At 36.7% G+C, this 15,574-nt stretch overlaps 1 protein-coding gene across 1 annotated transcript in view; it reads left to right on the plus strand.

Annotated features, from left to right (window-relative positions):
- Nucleotides 1-15,574, plus strand: part of ace (angiotensin I converting enzyme (peptidyl-dipeptidase A) 1) — a 30,546-nt gene that overhangs the window by 11,821 nt on the left and 3,151 nt on the right. Inside the window, exons 4-21 of the mRNA XM_059531786.1 lie at nt 1,335-1,478; nt 1,558-1,749; nt 2,663-2,760; nt 2,842-3,014; nt 3,937-4,160; nt 4,230-4,374; nt 5,913-6,011; nt 6,107-6,229; nt 6,345-6,556; nt 7,469-7,605; nt 7,680-7,838; nt 8,101-8,188; nt 9,419-9,562; nt 9,737-9,928; nt 12,737-12,834; nt 13,261-13,433; nt 14,351-14,574; nt 14,661-14,805. Of these exons, the coding sequence (XP_059387769.1) occupies nt 1,335-1,478; nt 1,558-1,749; nt 2,663-2,760; nt 2,842-3,014; nt 3,937-4,160; nt 4,230-4,374; nt 5,913-6,011; nt 6,107-6,229; nt 6,345-6,556; nt 7,469-7,605; nt 7,680-7,838; nt 8,101-8,188; nt 9,419-9,562; nt 9,737-9,928; nt 12,737-12,834; nt 13,261-13,433; nt 14,351-14,574; nt 14,661-14,805 (2,770 nt within the window). The remainder of the gene's footprint in view (nt 1-1,334; nt 1,479-1,557; nt 1,750-2,662; nt 2,761-2,841; nt 3,015-3,936; nt 4,161-4,229; nt 4,375-5,912; nt 6,012-6,106; nt 6,230-6,344; nt 6,557-7,468; nt 7,606-7,679; nt 7,839-8,100; nt 8,189-9,418; nt 9,563-9,736; nt 9,929-12,736; nt 12,835-13,260; nt 13,434-14,350; nt 14,575-14,660; nt 14,806-15,574) is intronic.

Here is a 15,574-nt window from a genome sequence, read left to right on the forward strand (position 1 = left end):
GGGTGAATTATGTGTTATTCCTCTCATCGCGAAGCAAACAGTAAAATAAAAAAAACTTGAACAGTCTCGCTGCTTTTTCTTCTGTTATGGGCGTATTCAAGCCGCGCGCTTCAGTTTGAATCTGAATAGCGAGTGCGGGGGCGTGGTCACATTAGATATAATGAAGGGAGACATGAAAAACAGACATCGCGTTGTTTTCATATGGATTACTTTATCACAGAATATCTGTTTTCGGCGGCACTTGTTTAGTTTAAAAATAGACATGTCAAGCTTTCTATAGATATCTCTCTCATGTATTTTCGTTGAGTATTCACGGAGTTACAGTTCATTTAAATGACGTGTTTGTAAAAGAAGATCAGCGCAGACAAAGGCTGCAGACAGCGATAACAAACCTTGTTTGTTATCTTTATTTTATAAGTGCACAAAGTTTTGTTGTTATTATGTCTGTATCCAAAAAAAAGTAGACCCTTTAAAGATTCGATTGATGTATTGCTCTTATCTGTACGATTAAAACTGAAAGTGTAATTTAAGTTCTTTTCGGGGTTATCAGGAGAAAATGACTCAAAACGCGTATATGCGTTAATCGACTCCAGAGGTTAAACACACATACACTATAAAAGTCACAAACAAGCAGCAGTAAATCTGACTCTGTATGAATACACATCCCTAAACTATAGCTGATGTACATTAACTCTTTCCTACTGTTCCTGTCCTCCACTTCATGGATCCAGCCATATGATCCAGTGCTAAAATCAACGTGTGTTACATGTGCTTCTATTCAAGGCTCTTCCTGAGAAACTGCACTGATTTAGCTTGTATGAACCACAAAAATCCAGAACACAGTTGTAAACAGACGCCTTTTCTTCATTTGGGGCTCATCTGCAAGACTCAGCATAACCTAAATCTCAAACTAGAAGTTGTTTTACTGTAAAATAGTTCACTTAGAAATGAAAATGTACTCACCTTCAGGCCATCCAAGATTTTGAGAACAGATTTGGAGAAATGTAGCATTCCATCCCTTAAACACCAATGGATTCTTTGCAGTGAATGGGTGCCGTCAGATGAAAAGTTCAAACAGCTGACAAAAACATCACAATAATCCACACGTCTCCAAATTAACATCTAATGAAGCGAAAGGCTGCATGTTTGTAATAAACAAATCCATCAGTAAGACATTTTTATCTTCAAACCACTGCTTCTGGCTAAAAATGTAATACACATTCATAAAATTGCTCCAAATACAGTACATGTTGGATGGCCTCAGGGTGAGTAAATTTGGGGTTAACTATATTTCTTTAATTATTATGCATTTATGTCATTCATGTGTTCTTTAGAGCTCACAGATATAATGGCTACCTCAAGAAGCTATAAGAGGCTTCTGTATGCCTGGGAAGGCTGGCACAACGCCTCAGGAGTCCCACTCAGATCCCTCTACCCTGAGTTTGTGGAGCTCAGCAACAAGGCATCTCGGATGGACGGTGAGTGAATAATTCTCAGAGAGGGGAGAAAGATCAAGAAAGAGATTTGATGCCCGTTCTTCTTATCTGTTCTCCCCAGGCTTTGATGATACAGGCGCTTACTGGCTTTCCTGGTACGAATCTGACACCTTCAAGCAAGACCTAGAGAATCTGTTTAAACAGCTGGAACCTCTCTACCAAAACCTGCATGCCTTTGTTCGCCGAAAGCTCTACGACTACTATGGTCCTAAATACATCAACCTCAAGGGTCCCATCCCCGCCCACCTCTTGGGTAAGTCGTTCGACTGTGAAAAATATTACACAACTACAAAGCCAGACTTTGACATAAAGCATAAAATCTGGTCCTCATTTCAAAATATTCTGGCCAAAAATAACCCTCTTGGACAGGAAAATAGATTCAGATTGCTTACATTTACTGTACAACTGCGTAGTCAGCAGGCACTTTTGTTCAAAGAAACTTACCATAGAGCGGCATAAGTAATTTGTCACATTGGTAACATTTCACTTGTAACCTGTATAAATAATGCATTATAAAATAATTTTTAATGCATTAATTGTGCCTTGTACTGCACCTAATAATGCATGGTATGTCTCATAAAAACTGTTATAAAACATCATAAAACTATCCTAAATTCAATGATAAAATCTGTATCTATAAAATCTATATAATGCATTGAAACACAGTAAATAACCAATTTCAGATTTAAAAAGGAGTATACAAGTAATATAATGCATTATAACTTTAGTGACAATTGTTTATGAAAAGATATAATGCATTAACTAATATTAAGTAATGAGACCTCATTGTAAAGTGTTATTATTTAGCGTTATTTTTACCAATAATGTTAAACATTTTATTAATTTCCACCATGATATTAGACACAGAACATCATTTAAGATATAGTGGAATTTTTTCTTTACATCTCGTGACAATTCTGACCTTTTTTTTCTGAATTGTTAGTTTACCTCTTCCAATTCAGACTAATTTTTTTATTTTATTGCAAGCTATCAACAGGCAACTGCAAGTTTACATCACACAATTCTGACTTTGTAATATAATGCATTATGAATGCAATTTCATATATTAAACATTCAGGCTTCAAGTAAACTGTCACCACGTTTTCAGGTTTTCTACATTGTAGTTTTTTATCATACGTTCTTATTGTGTTTGGTTTCTGTTTCAGGCAATATGTGGTCACAAACGTGGAACAACATCTACAACATGATGATCCCTTTTCCTAATAAGCCCAATGTAGATGTGACAGACACTATGGTTGCTAAAGTAAGCGAACAGAACTGTATCTTTATAATGTAATAATATCCTCAGCACTCCAGAGACTGATAAAGTGATTGGTACCCATAGGGTTATAATGCTACTCACATGTTCCGGGTTGCTGAGGAGTTCTTCACCTCTCTGGGTTTGCTCGAAATGCCTCCTGAGTTTTGGGACAAGGCCATGCTGGAGAAACCCACTGACGGAAGGGATGTGGTCTGCCATGCCTCAGCCTGGGACTTCTACAACCGCAAAGACTTCAGGTACATTATCTCAGTACAGTAGTTCATATTACTGTACAGTGGCAAACTGTTTTAGGATATCTAATGCTTGCATATTCCCTGAGGTATTCTGTCATTCTTAATCAGTTTTTGCATTTGTGTAAAGTAACTGCAGTTGGTTACCAAAAAGACAACAGTGTCATTAGAAAGCATGCATGAGATTATAGTAATTGGGAGATGAGACATGGAATGTGTAAAGAAAAAAAAAGTACATAAATATCTATTATTTCCAATCATGCTTTAATCTATTTGTGCATTTAGGTTGCATTAAATTCTAGTTACAAAATTAGCTGGAATGTTTTGGAAGGTTTTGTTTGTTGATTTTAGTTAGCTATAGTTCACATAAAATAACAATGAACAATATTAACAATACAGAATTTAAAGCAACTGTATGTCCGTTTTTTAACTTGTAATGTGAGTTTATGAGATGGTTCAAGGACATCTCATAAAGCGGACGGCTTCTGTATCTTTCCCCAATGTCTGTTTTGGGAGTTTGTAAGTTTGGTGAGCGGACACGAACTTCCACAAAAAGCAAAGATTGCTTTACTGCAGCAACAAATGCATGGCTGTTTCACACAATTGCAAATTATGTAAATTTGTCATTTGAACACTTTCCCCAATGTTTTTTTCATAATTGTGAACTTGTATTTGATCATATAATCATGCAATTCTGAGATATACAGAATTCTAAAAAAAATATATGATTTTGCGAATAAAAGCCACAATAATATTATTTATCTATTTTATTTAGTTTTTTTATTCTGTGGCGGAAATGATATTTCATACTGTCAGATTGGGAAGGGATTGGGATTGTAAAGGGATTGTAAAATGTAATAAAAAAAATAAACAAATCACCATCAAACATATTCTTAAGTAATATAGCAAAATGTGTGATCCCTGGCAGAATCAAACAGTGCACCACTGTGACTATGGAGCAGCTTTTCACCGTGCATCACGAGATGGGCCATGTGGAGTATTACCTCCAGTACAAAGAGCAGCCGGTCAGCTTCAGGAGTGGAGCCAACCCTGGCTTCCATGAGGCCATAGGAGATGTGCTGTCTCTCTCTGTGTCCACACCCAAACATCTCCACACCATCGGCCTCCTGGACCAAGTGACCGATGATGCTGGTAGGTGAAAGACATTCAGAATGATACGTAAACCTGAGATCAATTGATGAAGTATTTGAAATTCCATAGAGAGTGACATCAACTACCTGCTGAAGATGGCTTTGGAAAAGATCGCCTTCCTTCCTTTTGGATACCTTATTGATCAGTGGCGCTGGGGTGTGTTTAGTGGACAAACACCGCCTGAACGTTACAATGCAGAATGGTGGCACCTCAGGTACAGTAAAACACAAACCAAAACGGAACACTGAGTTCAGCAATCGATCATCTGTGCCATTACGGCATCCCTGTCCTGTACTTTATAGTATATTTTTATATACTTGAAATACACTAAAAGTGCATAATTATGTGCACTTCTTTTTCACAACTGTTTAATATTAAACAGGTCATGATAGTTATGCTTAGGTAACCTACTGTACCTTTTTATGATACATCAACCTTTTTAGTGTTTTTTTGTTATTGTTTTGTTGCTGCTTACTCCCACTTCCACAGTCTGGGGTCAGTAAAATGTTTATTTATGTATTTATTTTAAGAAATTAATACTTTTATTCAGCAAGGGGATATTAAATTTACCAAAAGTGACAGTAAAGACATTTATAGTGTTAAAAAAGATATCTGTTTTAAATAAATGCTGTTCTATTGAACTCTATTATGTAATGATTCCTGGAGAAAAAAAAGAAAATAAAAAAATATATATATGTACAATATATATATTTTACGTTGCATATTTTTTTACGCACCCAATGTTAACGGATTCCAGTTGCGTTCAAGGAGCGTTGCGTCTGCAGCAGTGCAGCGATCGTTTACGTACCGAGTAGCGGACTGCAAACGCGTCCTGTGTGAAAGCACATCGAGTCCGTGCTGCACCACATACGTAACGCACACGGACTGCATACGCACTGCAGATGGAGTATGTGTAAAACAGGCGTGAGCGGGGCCCCGGTGAAGGTTGTACCAGTGGGACCTGTTTGAAATTGTTTCATTTGTATGTTCTTTTATTTGTATTTATTTGTGCTATTTACACAATGTTTAAGTTTTTTTTCAAATTTGTAGGTGTCAAGGTACAGAACAAAGGTACAAGGTACAAATAATTAAATGTAAAATAGCACTGGATAGTCTTCAATGTAAAAATGAAATATACAATCAAACCTACATTTATTCAGATACCTTCAACATTTCTCACATTACAGTTTTGCTATATATATCAACAATTATATCTGGTGTCGGAATAATTTTTGGTTTGACTGTTAAAACTACAAAGTAATTCAGTCAAGAGCAGTGAGTGATTTTCTTTCATTTTCTTGGATTAACATTACAGCAACCAGTAGCTAAATTAGGCGCGGTCACTTTAAGAGACGATGAACGCATCCAATATAATACACATCCCATTTTTCCGCAACTGTTTACTTTCACTTAAGAAATAACTGAGAGTTTTTTCGAGCATAATTTCCAAGGTGGATATTTTTACATATTTTGTATGTATTTGTCGGCACAAGATAATAATGTTTTTTGAGTTGTAAATTAGCATATGATTCCTTTCTGCATTTTTGATTAAATTAATATAGCCTTGCTGACAATGAGACACTTTTAACACATAAAACAAATTAAAATCTTACCAACACCAAACCTTTAAATAGGAGTGTAAATATTTATTTTTTTAATGCTGTCAGTCAACTAAGACAAGGTATTTGTATTTAAATTTAAACCAATAGTATACTTTCTTGAATTGAATATGAATATTTTCCCCTTTATTAGAACAAAATACCAAGGCATCTGTCCACCAACCAGACGCACAGAGGAGCATTTTGATTCTGGAGCGAAATATCACATTCCTGGAAACACACCGTACATCAGGTGGGCTTATCACCATGAGCTGCCCGTGCTAAATTAGCAATCAATAATCAATACACAGAGAAGATAACTACTTCCTCTCATTTAACCTCTCATAGATACTTTGTGAGCTTCATTCTGCAGTTCCAGTTCCATCAGAAATTATGTCAGGCTGCTGGACATACCGGACCTCTGCACAAATGTGATATCTACAGATCAAGAGAGGCTGGAGCTGTTTTAGAGTATGTATTGAGTTTAAAGTGCGACTGCTGGGGGTCTGAATGAAACCACTGTATTTTCATGATGAACGGAAAATTTGTACTTTGAGATTAAGTTCTACTTTATTCTGTTCGGAAGGAAAGTCTTGAAGGCTGGTTCTTCAAAGCCTTGGACAGAGGTGCTACAAGAGGCTCTGGGCACTAACAAAATGGACGCCAGTGCCCTGATGAGCTATTTTGAGCCCGTTACTACCTGGCTGAAGGAACAGAATGAGAAAACAGGAGAGACGCTGGGCTGGCCTGATTTTAATTGGGTGCCACCAGTACCAGAAGGCTACCCTGAAGACATCGGTAAGAATGTGTGCAAACTATTTTTTTATTAGTTTAGCTAATTAATTTAGTTAATTCTAAAAAGAAAATAACATAATACGTTACAAATAACACATTTAATCGTCTCCACTGGCCTGCACGTAAATACACCCGGTGGAAATGTTGCGTCTCTTTGCTGCAGAGTTGCCAAATCCATGTTTTTCAAGCCTGTGAAAAAGTGTGCTTAATTGTACTGAATGTAGTGTACTTGAAACCTTAAAAGTATATTTTAAAAAATGTACTTTTAATGTGAAATTGATTAAATAAAATGCCACTTAAGTGTACTTAAATAATATACACTTTCATGACTAAAGTTCTTAAAAAGTGCACTGTAATAGTGTAAAATTATAAGTATTATTTAATTAAAAGTACACTTGAAGTCATTATGTTTTAATAATATTACTATAATATAAACTATATAATGCATTTTAAATTAATTGAAATGAAAATGCAACGAAGCATCCAAAAACATCACATTAAGTCTGCGCTTAAGTATATTGTTTGAAAGCACCTTTGCAAACATGCACTTCTGTAGCCAAATACTAATTTCTTTGAAGGTGTTAAACCCATTACAGCAGAACATTTACTATTTACTAAAACCCAATAAAGTGGGTTAAGGGATTGTAGTTTGACAAAAACATTAATAAAAATCTTTCTAACTTTACCTTTAAGTAATCTTGCATTTAATAAGTACTATTAAGTACAACTTAAGTACTCTTTAAAAGTGTCCTTCAACATACTTGCACATGGTTTTTTCATAGGGATGATTTTATTTTTCTCTCTTTGATGTGAAAGTTAGACATGATGTTGTTGTTATCAGCCTTGATTTATTTTTTCAGATTCTGTTTTTGATATTTTAGCAGAACTCATCCTCATGTTCTTTGAATGCCTCAGGTAAAATAACAGATGAGATGCAGGCCAAGCAGTTGTTAGAGGAATACAACAGCACGGCGGAGGAGGTCTGGAACGCTTACACTGAGGCCTCCTGGACCTACAACACTGACATCACTGAAGCCAACAAGGAGATCATGGTGAGCCCCGGCCTGCTCTCTCATCTACAACACCACTCATTCTCAGAGTCTCATGCTGTCATTTTTGGCTTTAGCTGCAAAAAAACTTGGAGATGGCCAACCACACTAAGATCTATGGACTACAGGCCCGTAAGTTCGACACCAGCGACTTCCAGGACGAGTCGGTGAAGAGAATCCTGACCAAACTGAGTGACCTTGAGAGAGCTGCACTTTCTGAAGAAGATCTTATAGAGGTAAGACAGATGATAGATAGATAGATAGATAGATAGATAGATAGATAGATAGATAGATAGATAGATAGATAGATAGATAGGTTCTAAATGCAATGCTCAACATGTCTGCAGATATGGTGACTTACATTTTCTCTTTTTGTCTCTTAAATTTTTTTCATTTTTCTCTGGCAACACAACAGGTTACAGTTGTTTTTGTTAGAATTTAACTTGGATTTTTTGAAAGACTACATTTTGACTTCTCATATACTTTTCTTGTTCATAGTACAATAATTTGCTAGCATCCATGGAGACCCTGTACAGTGTAGCCACAGTCTGCAAGAATCAATCAACTTGCCTGCCTCTAGATCCAGGTGAGTTCACTTTTATTCATTTTGCTATACTGTTCAAGAATTTGGGTGTAGTTTTATTATTACTATTATTATTTAACAAGAATGCATTAAGTTGATCAAAAGGGACAATAAAGAACGTTACAAAATAAATATATTTTATTAACCAAAAAAGGGTAGCACTTTATTTTACAGTCCTGTTCCTCATTTACATACTATGTACTTATTATAGTAATTTCAATAACTATGTAATAACTAGGTACTAACCCTGAACCTACCCCCAAACCCTAACTCTACCCCATGTAGTTACCTTGTATTACCAGAACTTTCTTAGATAAATACACTGTAAGTACACTATAAGTACATGTACTGTAAAATAAAGTGCAACCCAAAAAAGTATAATAATTTCCACAAAATACATATTAAGCAGCACATCTGCTTTCAACATTGATAATAATTTATAAACATTGGTGCCGTGACCCAGATGGGGTGAGGTTTAGGGGGTGAGTGTAACAGAGGCCAGCGAATAGATGCTGTGCAGGTAAAACGTCACTCCTCTGATCTCAAGAGATATGCTAGTGGTTGCAGTATTTAGCCTCCTTGTTAGTGCAAGAATGAGGTGTGGTGGTGAGAACCCGGGAAAGAGGGGTTACACTAACACAGGGATAGGCAACCTCGGTCCTGGAGTGCTGCTGTCCTGCAGAGTTTAGCTCTAACCCTAATCAAACACAACTGAACAAGCTAATCAATGACTTCAGGATTACTAAGGCTACAGACAATTGAGTTTTTTTTCTAGGTTGGAGTTAAACTCTGCAGGACATCGGCACTCCAGGACCGACGTTGCCTACCCCTGCACTAACATTTCAGCTCAGCATAACAGGAATAAACTATACTTTAAAATGTATCAAAATTGAAAAAAGGTCTTTTAAAGTGTAATAATATTTTACAAAACGGTTTTATTTTTGATCAAATAATGCAGCCTTAGTGAAGAGACTTTCAAAATTGTGAAAAATTTGAACACTTTTTAGATTTTTAAGATTTTTAAGATTATATATAAATAATAATAAAAAAAGTTATGCACATGCTGTGCAAAAACTCAGAAACTGTGACCTTTTCTGTCTTTTGTTAGTTATGCTAACCAGTGAACAGTGACCAGTGAAAGTGCTTACAGAGTCTGTTTTTCATATCACAGCCTGCCAAATTGATTACTATAACCCTTTATGCTGTTTGATGTGTTTGTGTTTTGTTTTCCAGATCTGAATAAGATCATGGCCGAGTCCAGAGATTACGATGAGCTGCTGTTCGCCTGGCAGGGTTGGCGTAATGCCTCGGGCAGAGAGCTCCGCAGCAGCTACAAGAGATACGTGGAGCTTGCCAACTTAGCTGCAAAAAGCAATGGTAAGTGCCTGAAAATAAAGCACTTTTAGTAAAGGGACAGCTGGAGAAAGATATTCATGTTTCTGTGAATTAAATTTTCAGGCCACATTTTATAAACTTATTCACATTAAGAATAGTTCCTGAGAGTTTTGATTGTATTTGAAGCTCCAATGTTGATTGTAAATCTAATATCAGGTCACACGGATAATGGGGCATTCTGGCGTTCTCTGTATGAGACCCCCACCTTTGAAGAGGATCTGGAGGCCTTGTGGAAAGATCTAGAACCGCTCTACATCAACGTTCATGCCTATGTGCGCAGGGCACTGTACAAGAAATACGGAGCAGAACGAATCAACCCCAAAGGACCAATTCCAGCTCATCTGCTCGGTGAGAGATAAAATATACATAGTGTAGTAAAATTATTTTTCAAGACTAAGTTTCGATATTAACTGAATCTACGCAGTGGGTTGTGAGCAATATTAGATCTGCACTTCTAAATCTCCACTGGAAATAGTAAACCATCCAGGAAACTTTTGGATACTTATCACTCAAATAATATTAGGATTTTGGATGCACTAATTCTAATTTTAAATACTATTTAGGAAGGATAGTATGTGAATTGGGACACAGCAACTGTTTATGATTTATGGAGAAAATAATCTTTTTTTTTTACCATAACAGAGTAGCGGTGTACACATATCAGTGATGCGCGGGTTGATCCAAAATGAGCGGGTGCCTGCGGTCGCCCGCGGTTGCCCGCGGTTACGAGTCATCCAAAAATATTTTTTATGATATTCGGGTCGCGGTCGGTCGGGTCGTTTGAAATAAAATTTATATAGTACTAGACACATTTTTGAAATACATAGGCCTACACTTTATTGGCTGAATAACTGGCATGAAGATGACGCATGAGCTCAGTCTGCACGTAGAGATGGAGGCGGCAAAGAAGACTGAATGGGAGCAACATCGCTGTTTTTGGTAAAACATGATTTTGACGACTTCATTACATTTTGTTTTATAGAAAACTCTTTTTAAAAGATTTTCGTTTTGTATAAATTGTATCTTAATTTTGATCAATGTTTTATCAATCAGTTACCCGTATTTAATAAATAAGAAGCAAATATATAGCCTAGCAGACAATGTAATAAGGCGCTGGCAGGATCACTTGCATTGCATGTGAACTAAACTCAGCGTGTGCCTCAGATTTGAGAAATATAGGCTATATATTACAGAAAGCTTGAAATGTCTTCTTTTAAACAAAAATATTCAAACCAAAATAAATGGGCTACTCTCTGATGATGTAATCCATATGAAATGTGCATTTCTCTCTGGCGTTCATGGCGAGTCTGCATTGTCAACTTCATCTTTACAGCAACACAGAAAACACCAGTTTACTACTAAACAATATATTGACTCCTTGCATATTTTCGAACCAGCAGGCCATTCTGGGTTGAGCGAGAGACCCCACGGAATGAGCGAGCGGATCGGGATATTCAGAAATACGCTCTCCGCTCAAGAGCTCTGATCGGAAAAAAAACGAGCCTCAATGTCTACTGACCTTGCAGAAACATACAAATAGACAGACTAGACTATTTTAGTACAAATTATGAGCTTACTGACGATTTTTTATAATTCTTGACAAAATTATAATATATTTATTTATTTTCATTTTTTTTTGCCTAGTTAGTTTTGCCTATGTTCCTATAGCCCAATGACGCTACGATGAGCATTTACTGCTTTTTAAAAATGCGGGTCAAGAAGCGGGTCGGGTACATTATTTTATTACATTTTTTATGGGGTCCGAGTTGCGGGCAGGTTAGTTGAAAACGTCGGTTGGGTGCGGGTTATTAATAAATTGACCCGCGCATCACCGATACATACAAACCTCAGACACATAAAAAATATGTTAAAGTGAACTTTGCATAATAGGTGCCCTGTAAACTGACAGCAGCCTAATAAACCTCATGACTCACTGCTTTTGACTTAATAACTTCTGTAGCTTTAATAAAAATATTTAATTCACACGAAGACAAGTATACAGCATTTTATTTTTACATTTGACTAATCAGCAATACTACGTACAAATCTTGAGATATCATTTTAAATGTATTTTATTTATTTGCCATTTTTTGTTTCGTCTGCTCTGAGACATGATAGATGATCTGAGACATTCATCCATAAAGCAGATGATACCATTTATATATATATATATATATATATATTTTATTCTATCAGCATGACAGCAGCACCCTGACAATTTCATGGCTCATTACATCTAATAACACATTTTAGCATCAAGCAAGTCCAGCTTTTGATTTTCTAATTCATGCAAGTTTCTTTATCAATCTAATATAGAATACTTTGAGCAGTCCTGTGCTGGGCAGATATAATGGCATACTGTGATATAAATGATATTTCAAACAATGACAGCCTCAAGCCTTTAACTTTCAACCCTAAAAAGTTCCAATGAAAAATTATTTTTCTTAAAATATTTTGATTTTGTTTGACCTCAAGCAGTTTTTGTCAAAATGTATGTTTTTATCTAAACGAGAGTGGTGTGGTGGTCAGCCAAATCTGAATTCTGTATCCTTTGCCACCTCAATGCAAATATAGAAAATTATTTGATTTGAACATTTTCAAATCTTTTTCTAACCATGCATCTCTACATAATTCTTTAAACTCAAAGTTTATTTCACAGTAATGGTTAAACATGAACAACTACAAAAAAAAAATAAACATAATTTATGCCAAAAAAACAAAAAAAAAATTCATTGCTGAATTCACTGAAATTAGTCAAATTTATCAAAGATTAAAATCACTGAAAATGGCCAGGATATTATTATTTTTATCTGCTAAAAACAACACTGTCCACATCTTTTTTTTTTCTTGAGGGTTTACATTGATATTCTGTAGTTGTTTGCGGCAACTCCAAAGCAATCGACAGGATTTAATGTGCTTTCAAAATCATCAAGCGTGACTCTGTGTGTGTGTGTGTGTGTACATATCAGTGACAACATTTGCACTGTGTGTACTTGCGTTTGTGTGTACGCAATGGTTCCACATGGCTGGAGATTAAATGGCTTGGAATTCCAAGCCCAGCGGTTTCCTCCAGTGCCACTTGTCAGAGATACTACACCATCTCTCACATCCTGCCTTTCAGTTGGCTGATGTTTTTCTCTGCTCGGTTTTTCCCAGGAAATATGTGGGCCCAAACGTGGTCTGGTATCATGGACCTTGTCATTCCGTACCCCGATGCCACACAAGTGGATGCCACGCCAGCCATGATAGCTCAAGTAAGATTACAACTAAAAACACATTCTTTAATCTATTTCTATTCCGACAGTCTGATTTCTTGGAAAAAGCCATGTTTTCTGAAAGCAGTGGATGTTTACATTAGGTGTCAAAGAAGGTAGATGTTGTATACACTGAGTGTAAATAGTGGTTGATATACTGTTTGCACCAAGCCTAAATAGCAACAAATAGCATCTTGTTTGCATGGAGTGCAAACAGGTATGATAGACACATTTTATCCCTCTGTGTGTATTCAAAATCTCCTTGGATTATTGAAATACAAACGTTGCAAACAGATGTTATTATGTAAATGATATATTGTTTGGTGAAGACTTTGTGTAATGGCATATGAAGGACATAAATGGCACTCATACCTGAAAATTTCTGTATGGTGTCCTCTGATTGTGAGGTGCTCTTTGGTTCTTCAGGGTTGGGACCCCAAGCGGATGTTTGAGGAATCAGACCGGTTCTTCACTTCTATAGGTCTTCTGCCCATGCCTCCTGAGTTCTGGAGCAAGTCCATGCTTGAAAAGCCAACAGACGGACGTGAAGTGGTCTGCCATGCTTCTGCTTGGGACTTCTACAACCGCAAAGACTTCAGGTACAAGCCTCATATCACAGTAAGGTGGTCCATACTAGGGCAGAAGAGGTTTGATATATATTAGTTTAATAATGAAAGATGCGAAACCGTTTGTAGTAAAAAATAGTTTGTCCAAAAATCTATCCAATGTAAGAGAATTGTGTAATATAATTATAATGGATATAAACATGGATATGAATGTGCATTTGTAGTGTACTTCAAATAATAAAAGTATGTGTTTTTAAAACTGTACTTGCAGATATTAACTTTTTTGTGCTTTAAAGTACACTTATTTGGATTAACATAAATGTAAAGTACATGATAATACATTTCACTTTAGCGTGTTATTTGATATTTAAAGTTAGTAAACTGCAGCTTATTTACAAATGAGTAATTACAAATTAAATGTCATACAAATTTCACTAGAAGTGACATTATTAGTTTAAGTTTATTTTAACCATATTTCAATGGGACAAAGGGAGTAATTTTGAAATTACATATAAAGATGTACTTAAGTGGGTTAATAATGAAGTTACATTTATATAAATCTTTTCTTTATATAAAATGAATATCTAATACATTTTCATGTAATTGTAAATAACATGCGATTGCAATTTGAAAAATGAAAATATATTTTTAACATATAAAGCTTTTCTGGACAGTAGAGTGTTTGGTTGTGTCTTAATTCAGTCACTATGTTTCCTAAAGGCAGTGCACAACAAGGCAGCTCACTAGTTTTGGATTGAGCCTATTTCTCATGAACTGTCTAAAATGTCTCCCTGGCCAAACAAACCCTTATTTCAACCACTACTGTTGTTCATTTGATAAAGGGAGGATGCTAAAGCTGTAAAGACTTCTGAAACAACAATTTCTTTCCTTTTCATGCGTTATTTTGTGAACCTCATTGTTAACTTTTCCCATTCTCTTATTATCCCAAGGATCAAGCAGTGCACAGTGGTGACCATGGACGACCTCATCACTGTGCACCATGAGATGGGCCACGTTCAGTACTTCCTGCAGTATAAGGATCAACCCATCTCTTTCCGCGACGGCGCCAACCCTGGATTCCACGAGGCCATTGGTGACGTTCTGGCCCTGTCTGTTTCCACACCTAAACATCTCCAGAGCATTGGCCTGCTGGACAAGGTGGAGGACAATAAAGGTACAGCTCATACATCTACAAAATAAAGCTTGCATCAAAACACATGAAATGCTAGTTCAAACCCTAAGTGTCTTACTGGTCTGTAGAAAGCACCATCAACTTCCTGATGAGCATTGCCTTGGATAAGATTGCCTTCCTGCCTTTTGGTTACCTAATGGACCAGTGGAGGTGGAAGGTGTTTGATGGAAGGATCTCTAGCTCAGAGTACAATAAAGAGTGGTGGAACATGAGGTGACTGTTTTTCTATACATCCATAAGTTAACTAACGTTAATTGGGTTCTATGAATTGGGTTCTACGGGGAAGTCGTGGCCTAATGGTTAGAGAGTCGGACTCCCAATCGAAAGGTTGTGAGTTCGAGTCCCGGGCCGACAGGAATTGTGGGTGGGGGGAGTGCATGTGCAGTTCTCTCTCCACCTTCAATACCACGACTTAGGTGCCCTTGAGCAAGGCATCGAACCCCCAACTGCTCCCCGGGCGCCGCAGCATAAAAATGGCTGCCCACTGCTCCGGGTGTGTGCTCACAGTGTGTGTGTGTGTGTGTTCACTGCTCTGTGTGTGTGCATTTCGGATGGGTTAAATGCAGAGCACAAATTCTGAGTATGGGTCACCATACTTGGCTGAATGTCACTTCACTTCACTTATTTGTGCCTTTTCTAAGGCTTAGTGGGAGAAGTATGAGGTGTTATTCACCAGATCACAAAATGAACATCTTCATCTCCAGACCTTCTCTGAGAGTCACTTCACCTAGTTATTTGTTTTCGAACCAGTAAAATGCCAATGTTGCGTGATTTTCGTAAACGATGCTCTGTTACGTCATAACGGTTTCAAAAGTTTCAGAATTGTATTGGTTCGCATTCTTCATATTTCATTTAATGGTAGTTAATGATTTGTTTATATGCATTTAAGATATTATAATTTCAATAATACATTTGGTTTTGGGGGTCGTTAAAGCTGTCTTTGTTAAACAGTTTTGACCAACAGGTGTCACCAGCGTGTGGA

This window comes from Carassius carassius, chromosome 40 (assembly GCF_963082965.1).
Source record: "Carassius carassius chromosome 40, fCarCar2.1, whole genome shotgun sequence".
In the NCBI taxonomy this organism is placed as follows: Eukaryota; Metazoa; Chordata; class Actinopteri; order Cypriniformes; family Cyprinidae; genus Carassius; species Carassius carassius.